General features: G+C 30.3%; 1 protein-coding gene across 1 annotated transcript in view; it reads right to left on the bottom strand.

Moving 5' to 3' along the window:
* LOC106456990 (calcium-binding mitochondrial carrier protein SCaMC-2-like) overlaps positions 1-10,810 on the bottom strand; it is a 16,074-nt gene continuing 5,264 nt past the window's right edge. The window contains exons 3-10 of the mRNA XM_013916373.2: positions 10,147-10,234; positions 8,551-8,662; positions 6,549-6,707; positions 5,410-5,556; positions 3,735-3,851; positions 3,412-3,579; positions 2,659-2,806; positions 1-1,891 (exon numbers count right to left, since the gene is read on the bottom strand). Of these exons, the coding sequence (XP_013771827.2) occupies positions 1,719-1,891; positions 2,659-2,806; positions 3,412-3,579; positions 3,735-3,851; positions 5,410-5,556; positions 6,549-6,707; positions 8,551-8,662; positions 10,147-10,234 (1,112 nt within the window). The 3' untranslated portion in view covers positions 1-1,718. The remainder of the gene's footprint in view (positions 1,892-2,658; positions 2,807-3,411; positions 3,580-3,734; positions 3,852-5,409; positions 5,557-6,548; positions 6,708-8,550; positions 8,663-10,146; positions 10,235-10,810) is intronic.

Here is a 10,810-nt window from a genome sequence, read left to right on the forward strand (position 1 = left end):
TTTTCAAATGAGAATCACTACAAGAGCTATTCCACACTCATATATATAAATAAAATTTTAATTGCGAGAATTTATTACATTTTATAGTTTATCTTTGCTCTGAAAATCGAAAGCAATTCTTCACGCATTATTTAATAGTAGCAGAAATAAAAAGTCGTTCATAAAATGATGACATACTTAACAAGTATAAATGTATCGACTTTTACATTTTATGGACTGTTTAATGAAGGTCTTAGTAAAGAAATCCAAAATTTCTGCACATCAGTGCCTTTAGATCAATGCTGCCCACTGAAGGTTTCAATCAAGTGATTTCTGAAACTGTTTATACACCTTATGACTGCTTCACCATCAGAAACGAACACGATAAAGTCGTCAAACGTCCATTGGTTTTTAATTAGCATCCAAGTAAGTCATAACTCTTAAACAATTTCTTGTAGCAAATGTGTATACGAAATGGTAATTTTTTTTGCATTTGTTACAATTTACAGTAATGACCATACACACACACGAAACCACTTCTTCATGTTTGATAAAAAAAATGTTAAAAGTACTGCAGTAATGCAAACTTGTAAGCTCAAAAAATGCTGGATGAGGTTTTCAAGAAAATATAAATAAGTCAATATGTAAAGCAAATTATTCAAAATATACATATCACATTAAAACTAAACACAAGGAAATAAAAATAACAAAACAATAAACTGGCTTCAATTTCTGTTTGTGTGGTTTTATATTGTTATAAATGGATTTACAATGATTCCCAGCACGTCGTTTGTCTCACTTTTTGGAATAGTATTGTGTTATTATTGATGACATCAAACATAGCTAACTTATTTCATCAACGTTTTATGCACCTATATTAATTCAGAATTTACTCCTTCACAATAAAATGTTGGTGAAGCCATAAATGCTGACATTTTTTTTGTCTGTGTTAATCTAATCAATTTATTTTTTGACTAGTAACAAGTATCACTAAATTAAAATTATTTTTATAAAACGATTTTAATTTAATTAATAATAGATAAGTAAATTATTCTACAAGAGAAAATGACTGATTTGAGTATCGTAGAGTCATTATATTTGATTACTAGTTTAATCTATATAACATCATTGAAACTTTATTTTTCTGTGTTAGGCTATCTTTTTTTTTAGAAATCATGGATTTAAGAATTGGATAAACAGTTCTGTAAATAAAAATTTGAATCATAGTTTTAATGACAAACAACATATAGACAAATGAAAAATCATGGAATGCTAATAGTTTTTTGCAACAGTGAAGTCCATTTGATAGTTTAAGATAGTCTGTTTAACTTGAAAAATTTCTTTTTGCTTATTTTTACCAATTTTATACACAACAAAGAGATGATGTAGCTTTCACATCTCCGAATATAGTATTTTAAAATTCAGAAAAAAAAATGTTTTCATTCAAATGCCTTTTAAATATACAATAACTCTAAAATCCTTTAAACTCTGACTGACCAATGGACAAAACCATAGTCTTCACATGATACAACTTATAATTGCATATAATACTGGCTACTTTACAACAAAATATTTAACAAATGAAACCTTTTTTTCACTAATAACGGACATACAGAAATACGTTAATCTCACACTTGGAATTTAACCTTTTTTGAACTCTCACAATAAAAACAAAACAAAAAAAACTGAGATAATTCTGAAGTCAGTCATTCTAAATTTGCAACTAAGTACAACAAAGGTTATGTCATTGAGACTCCAAACATTTTACGAACATGTTCGTATACTACATAGTTGATACTGACAGCTGGAGCAACTTTCATGAAATTTGGAGTTATTCCCCGGTATAATCCGACCAATCCTTCATGTTGGATGATGCTACGAAACATAGAGATCATGCCATTTCCATTCTTTTCTGCAATATTAAAAATTTCTATTAACTTCCAGCTCTAAGAAATGATGAAGAATGACAAAAAACCTGACTTCAAGAAATTCTTCATAATTAATCTTGAAAAAAATGAATAATTCATTGAAATATTATACCAGTGGGATGATAGAATAAGGCCAACAAGGGTATATTTTCAAGTAAAGAAAACTGAATATGAAGAATTTTATTGTGGATGAGGCCAAAATGTAATAAAACACCCAACAAACACTTCCTAGTTGCTGTTTTCTCAAACAAACGTAGTTAAGTTGATTGTGAATTTGTCACTCCAATAACGTGGATTTCATGCAATATAATTTCACAAAAAATATACAATTGTTGATTTTTAAGTTAATGTTTGGTTTAATGTCATCTAAACAGGTTGTCATACTGATGAAAATAAAGAACAGTGTACACCGAACTGAGAACAACTGTGAAATGGTGATTCAATTTTCCAGAAATTAAACATCTTTAGGAGATTTATAACATTTATCTCAAATATCTTTCTTTCTTTAGTTATATTAACTTGAAATTGGGAATTCTTGAACAAGATACATTGTTATATATATAGTACAGAATTAACTCCTATTTCTTTTGCTAATAATTCTTAAAACTTTTCTAGGACAAAAATTTAATGTGCTATTAATTTATCACACTTAAGTACTTTCAGCTTTAATCACCACTTAAATATCATCTCAAGATCGTTAAATCTATTACAATATTAATGCTTTAATTATACACGTTTTTTTTTTCTTTACCTTGAGCCTGTAGTTTTGTCTTAACTAAAGAAAATGGATAACTTGCTATTTGACCACATGAGCTGCTAATGGTTCCACATGCTAAGAAGACTAGAATTCCTGGGTCCTCTTGCTTAAAGTGCTGTCTCAGGTACATTTTCTTAAGAGTCTTTGATGAAAAAAGAAGAAAATATGCAAAATCTCACAAAACAAATAATCACCATAAGCTCTTAGCAAATCCAAAAGTTATTAATCATTACATTAGCATTCAGCTTCACTTAATTCAATTCTAAATAAAATCAACCCAAGGGGTGTAGCCAACACTTCAAAATAAAGGAGTATTTGTTTTTTTTAAATGTGGACTTTTTCTGCTATACAAGGAATTTAAGCGATTTACATAAAAGTCAAGTGTTTAGTAAATAAAAAATCAAAGATAGTGGACCTTTTAAGATTTTGTAGGATATTAAGGATGGTCAGTCAACCCTCCCCCCAGCTATAATCCCTGGTTTACCCTACCAACAGGCGAAAAGTTCCAATGGAAATTATTTTTCAAGTAAAATAGCTTTCCAGCCTTATATAAAGGTTGTCATTGTTTTTTTTCTGTTAAAAATAATGAAGAATTTTCACCTATTTTTTTGAACATTGCCTGGTGTATAAATCATGCCAAACTTGCCTCTTGATGATGCGTTTCAATTTTCAAGTTATATTTCTTATTAAATGTGTAATATAAAACTTTCTTCTTACTTTCACTATGAACAATAAGGGTGAACTTACTTCATAAACAGCTAAATCAATCCCTGCATACGGCAAGATACCAAAAAGATTTGGCACATAACCTCGATAAAAAACGTTAATTCCACCACTGTTATACATTTTTTTGGCTGCATCCGGGATTCCATAATATTGTCCTGTATTTCTGAGAGCCAATCTAGTTTTTAAGACCTAGAAAAACAATAGTTTTATTGTTTGTACACCTTAAAAACTTTCAGACAAAGAGAATCGACATCAACATTTAGAATTCTAAAATCTAATCATTCATAAATAATAATATTTGAGCAATCCACTGAATTTTGCACGAACAAGGTACTGAACATTACCTCTAGTGGATAAATGATTGTCTGGGAGATTCCTCCGGCCACTGATCCAGCCATGAATCTTTCTAATATTCCCAGGTCTCGGTTACTGTTTCCAGCACATTGGATAAATTGTTTGGCCTTAAAAAAAAAAATTAGAAATTTGACTAAACATAATCAAGTAAGGAACAATTCATCTCAAAGGATGTTAACTGTATTAATTGTAATTTTCACTTACACCCCAAAATCCTAAATTAAGCTGTTTGTTTCTTGTAATGAATATGATTTTTTTAAGGGTTGTTGTGTAGTGAATCAAAATTTATCAGCAATCCAACTCCATCCTAGTCTTTTTTTGGATTACTTCACATTGGGAATTAGCAAAAGAGAAACAAAAAAACTTCAGCTTAAGACTACATTTTTTTTATTCAGTTATAAATAATTTTAGTCCTAGTAGTTGTAACTATTCTGAATTACTTAAAACTCCTGATAATTTCATTCCTGTTATTCTTAAGGCACTTATATTACTCTTAAATCTATACCGCAACTCTGTTGTACACCATAAATATGTTTCAATTAAAAACACAGTTATTAATAAGTAATAAATAACTGAACTAGTAATGAAGATGATTTATTGGAATTTGCTAATCAATTAATCATCAGGCTCAGTAATCCATAACATTAAACAAATTCATTATTCTCATGAGACTTGTGTAGTTAGAATTACCAAAAATAATAATAATAATAACCAAAAACACCAAATATCTTTGTAACATTAATCAACTGAATGGTAATTTCAATGAATCAATTATTTTATGTGATACTAATACATTTTACTGGCTAAGTTAGTAAATCACCCAGCTTCAGTAATAAAACATTCTTGTAGAACATAACCAATTTTCAGTACAAAACTTACTACAACCACCACAGAGGTGTTGCAATATGTTGTATATACCACAACCATTCTTCCTAGAGCTAACATCTCTAAAGATATGTTGTATGTTTTCAAATTTGTTAGGTCAATTTAGAAATATAAGCTAGACACTTCTATTTAGTTGTAACTTCACAGATGCATTTAATGCTAAGTGATAATGAAAAACCTTCAGAAATACTTTATTTTAACTAAATCTTGAATCCAAAAACTTTAAGAAGTATGTTTTGATTTAGGAGAACAATTTTATATTTTGTTTTCGGAAAAACAATATCCTTTCATTGGCTCAAGATGGAGCAAGACCTGTTTTAGTCCTAATTAATTTTTTCAAATTAATCATGGAAGTTAAGACTTAGATATCACCGAAAAATATTCCTTAAGGTATTAAGAGTAAGCCTAACTTTTAACAAGTTAATAATTGTCTTCAGTGAAACGAAGATTATAAAAAAAAGAAAAAAAAAGTCATTTCCCGGTACTTTACAGCTCACTTTGTATCTTTATTTATGGACAAAACTAAAATCTTTGTTTAGAAGAAAAGAGACAATAAATAACATTTCCAGGGAGATAAAACCAAAGTTTTGAAAAACAAACAAAATCTTACTTAATTATACTTGTCAAACTAACAGTAATATTAATGTATGATTAGAGCATAATTAAGATCGTGCTTCATCACAACAAAATCTTACTTAATTATACTTGTCAAACTAACAGTAATATTAATGTATGATTAGAGCATAATTAAGATCGTGCTTCATCACAACAAAATCTTACTTGTTCATAAGCCATAAATTTAAGTGCACTTTCTGGTGTTATCTTTAGTACATTGATTCCGTTACCTCGCCACAAGGAGTGAACACCACCCTCATGCAACATGTGCACAAAACAAGATCGCACTGATGCAAATTCAGCCCCTTTCACCTGTAAGACAATGTTTAGCATTATATACCTATGGGGTTTTGAGTCCGTTTCACCATGTAGAAATCTAAATTAATTTAGGTATACAAATAACGTTACGACATTTCGTCAAATTAATTATTATACAGAGGACTAACTGTTTAATGATTACATACATGTGTTAATATTTCTTTTTCAGTTGAGGTGAATTTAAGAGAATCTGTGATGTAGAGGCCTAATTCATTCTTTGATTGGCCGTACCCTCTGCCGTGGTCTGCAGTTTCATCTATTCAAGGCTCATCAGCACAGCTTGGGTCAGCAAACAAAAGAAATACAACTAGGCTTGTTGTAACGGTTAAGTGTATATAATATCTATGTGGTTTTACTTCACCATATAGTAACCTAAGTTAATTTAGGTATGTGAATAGCGTTATGACATTTTGTCAAATTCGTTATTTCGATATTATACAATAGACCAATTGTTTAATGATTGTGTGTATATATATATATATATATATATATATATGACAGGGAGAGGTGTTCAATCTTTTAAATAAAGAACATTTCAATATATTTTTGATTTGTGTTTCAAAAACTAACAGTAATGTAATTGAGTAATTACCTTAGTTTGACACAGTGATGAAAAGTCTGACTTTAAATCTACATATTTGTCATGTTAAGAATTCTATATTTCTATGGATTATCTTAACATTCTGTGCATACTAAAAACAGCATTAAAAATCTTAAATAAATAAATAAATATATATATATATATATATATATAATGAAAATATTCCCACAGAGTAAATATTTAACTTATGCTTATGGTGTATACAATGTCCCTTATTAATCATGAGCACCTTAGATTAACGTAGATATTTGTAGAACAAGTAACATTAATGATATACATTAGTTCTTTTAAATTGGTAAGTTGACATACTTTACACAAGTTATAGAGTAGCAAAAATCTCTGTATGTATCTGTTTCTGCACAGTAAAAATAGTCATAAAACATACCTGTAGGAACACCTTTAACCTATCTAGTGGGGCTGTGGATGTTCTAGAAATAGCCCCTGCTATACCCCCAGCCACCAGATGTCGCCACCAAATGCCAGTTTGCATCTTGGTTCGTGTGAAATTATCAGGCACAAGTGTTTCATCTTCAATATCACGTAACTAAGAACAACATAGTAAAAAATGATTCAATTAGTTAATGTACATAAAGTCTATGACATATTTACTACACAATCAACTGAATAACAGATAAAATATAATTTTACTGAATAAAACTTTTGATATTCATTTAGGAGATTCTAGGCTAAATATGAAGACTGTAAGGCATTTTATTCTTAATATGAAAAGGTTACTAGTGAGAGCTAGGATTTTTCAGATCTTGACCAACAAACCGATAGGTAGTAAATCCAAGATTTCTTTTCCCCAAAATAGCTGGTTTGCTGAAGAGTTTAGAAATAAAGTAATAGCATTAATGATGGATATTCTTCGGACACCTGTATTACTTATGGTGAGTAATGGGCAATTTAAACGGAATATACATATTAAGTAGTCCTTCTCTCTGTTTTTTTTAATTTATAAATATAACTGGTTTATAACCACAAAGACATAACTCATTTATCACCCACTGTACACAATTAGTATGTCCCTACGTACAAACAATCCACTTTTATTTTTATCTCTGTCAATGTACACAACTGGTTCATTACTACAGTCCTCCAGTGATAACTCTGTGGATTTATAATGCTAAAAAGCAGATTTTGATACTTGAGGTGGGCACAGCACATATAGCCCACTGTGTAGCTTTGTGTTTAACTACACACACAGTATTACTACACGAAAATTAACCCTCTTCCACACGATGTATACTTAGTTTTCTACCTGTATGCAAAGTATTAGTCCTTTCATACAGTACTCAACTAGTTTATCCCTACATTCAATGTAGCTCATCATAATGTACACAACGTACATACTTACAAAGTGGCTCCTCTTTCACATAATGTACACAACGTACATATTTAAAAAGTAGCCCCTCTTTCACATAATGTACACGATGTACGCATTTACAATGTAGCTCCTCTTTCATGAGGTGTATACAATATGTTTTTGCTGAGGTATTTTTAACTGATTTCCTCAAAGAAAGTTGAGTAAGTCCACTTTATAACAGGAGGTCTGGCAGCATAGATCACAAAGTGAATCCAAACTGACTCTGTTTCAAGCTAAAATATGATAAATAATAAAAAAATATGTGCTTCGACAATCATTTTCTGCTGGACTTGTGAACTGATAAACAGTTGTTCTTGCCTCAAGATATCTTTCCACCAACCAACTTGCTTAACATCTAATGTAGAATGTCTTAAGTCTAAATGTTCCTCACTTTATGGGAAAAGTCAGCTTTATCCATAGTGACTTTGTGCTGACCATGTGATTGATCATTCTCATTCAAACTAAGGGAGGCCATAACCTCTAGATATCATCTGCTCTACCAGAGAAGGATACTTCTGTCATTGACCTTCTTGCACAATTTGTAGTGTTACAACAAAAAATCCTCTTTAGAAAATGACAAAGATAGCAAGAATAAAGTCAACTTAACAGTTCTTGTGGACCACATGTTATGCTGTAATAGACTTCTTTTTCATACACCCTGGTGAGACGGCTTGAACCTAAATACAAACTTGCTCCTCTTTTAATGGTATATTTCACATTCAAATTAGTAGCTCTTTATTTACACACTTCACACAAACATTTGATACCAACACTGTATACAACTGAAATATGACTATACCCAAAGTAGCCCTCTTTTCACACACTTCACACAAACATTTGATACCAACTGTGTGAAAAGGGGCTACTTTGGGTATAGTCATATTCCAGTTGTATACAGTAAATGTTTGTGTGAAGGATACCAACATAAAAAAAAAGTGTTCTTTTTCACACTTTGTGAGCAGTTGGGTTTTACTCTTACACAATTCATCTTGACTCTCAGAATACTAAGGTAAATTCTTACTGTAGATTGCCTCCAATAGTGGTAAATGTCTTCCAAGTCCAAAGAAGGATGAAAGAACAAATAATTCCTCCACTCATCAAAGCTGATTGCAAGATTCCAATTTCTATCCATACTGGAAAAACAAAAATTAAACTACATAAACAAAAATTAATTATTTATTATATCCACTAAGACACAACCTTTGGATTTGGTTTGTTTAAGTGCAAAATTACATAATGGGTTACCTGCACTTTGACCATCATAGGGAATCAAACCTCACATCTTAGCTTTATAACACCACAAAATTAGGCTTAAAAAAAAAGCAAAAATCTATAACTTTTTGAAAGACACTTCAAATGCAGGATTTTACTACTGTGATGCTCCTAGTGAATGAAAAGAAATCAGTTACTGATTTTATGATATTTGTTTCTTCCTCACAGTGTTTTTATAATTACAAACTCTTGCTACATGATGACAGAACAAGAATGCTATCTTTGTTAAGCCCTCAAATTAATGTAAAACAGTTCATATTATAGCCATAGTGGAAATTTTGAAAATATCAATCTCTGTTCATTATTTCAAGTTATAGTTTTGTCTATGTTATGAATATAACATGAAACATTTGTGCATGTGTTAGATTAAGTCTAAATAAAACAAAACCAAAACTTAAAGTTAGTGTATTTGTGTACTTACTTTACAGGTAAATTTTTGCTAGGATAACAGTAATATTTCACGGCTCAAGAAAACATGAACATGACTAATGTTTACATGCAAAAATACCGAGTAACAATACAGAAAGAAATGATAAAGAAAGATTCGAACCCTAGACTACAGTGTTACACAAAGCAAACGGTATAAATAGCTAATTTCAATGCCATTTCCTGTATTAAAACTATTTTTACATAGTTTAACAACAAAAACCCATACCTTAGAAAATGATGTGGAAAAGCTTTTGCAGGCCTGAACTTGATTAAAATTGATACAATGCATAACATAAAATATCTTAGTAACACAGTTTACATCATAATAAGCAATATATAAATATGTCGCAAATTAGGTGAAACATGGTGAATTACAAAAATGTAGTTGGGGATTGCAAGGAAAAAAATACTATGAAGAATAATATATACATTTATAAAAACACAACAATTTTCAGTCTAAATCATAAGTGGTCAGACTATTTAAGTTTTTTGTTAAAAAAAACACCAGTCTAAAAAAAAGTTCTGGACTGTTTCAAGCTGCTTCTTATTACAATAAAAAAATCATTGATAGTCTTAACAACACACCAAACCAGAATACAGTAAAAGAAACACTGCTTTATCTTTTATTGCCAAGATATTGCGTGTGCATATACAAAATTCTCACACGTATCTAGGGTTCTTTTTCTGAAATTAGCAAGACAGGTAGCAGAAATTCATAATAAAACAACTTTACAACAATACCTCAAGACAGAATTTGTAAAAAGTTTAAACAATCACATTAAAATTCTGAACATCTATTCTATCTTTCAAAAAACCCTGGGCCTTATCTTGAAAAATCAGTATCATTTTTATAATAAGAATTATATACACACATAGTTGTACGTGTATCAAAATTATTAAGATTATCTCAATTTACCACTTTACAAGACGAGGTGTTTCATGGCGAGTTAGGGAAATGCCAAGTTTCTTGACAGCATTTGTAATATCTAAGGCACCAATTCTACCTGTTAAACAAAAGAAAAAAAAATAGCATTAAGTCACTGGTATAGCAATAGAAAAGAAATTCTCTTCTGGTCTCAGGATAATATACAATAAAATAAGTTCTAAAACATCACTGATCAGGCTGAGGAACACTGGTACTATCTTTAACTGGTTAAGAAAACAAGAGACCTACTTTGATCTGGTTAAAAAAAACATATTAATCTCGATAGAAGCATGTACACTTTAAACAATTAATGTGAAGTAGTTTTGATGTGGTTAACACGTAATACTTTGAAATACATGGACCATTATGGTATTTTCCCTTTTATTCGTTTACTTTTCAAACTATATTTTTCCTTGCCTTAGATTTTATTTTAATCCAAGACCTATTACATACTTTACCAACTGACCTAAAGGGCCAGCCCACTAGTACTTGCTAGTAAGGCACATTTAACTACTACTCAAACTACTACACCATCTTGAACTGGTTCCAACATATTACACTTACTGGCTAAAAAACACATGTACGATCTTAATGATTAAAACACACATGTACTTTTTTTTTATTTGTTGAGAACTATGTACACTTTGATCTGGCT

This window comes from Limulus polyphemus, unplaced genomic scaffold, assembly GCF_000517525.1.
Source record: "Limulus polyphemus unplaced genomic scaffold, Limulus_polyphemus-2.1.2 Scaffold278, whole genome shotgun sequence".
Lineage (NCBI taxonomy): Eukaryota > Metazoa > Arthropoda > Merostomata > Xiphosura > Limulidae > Limulus > Limulus polyphemus.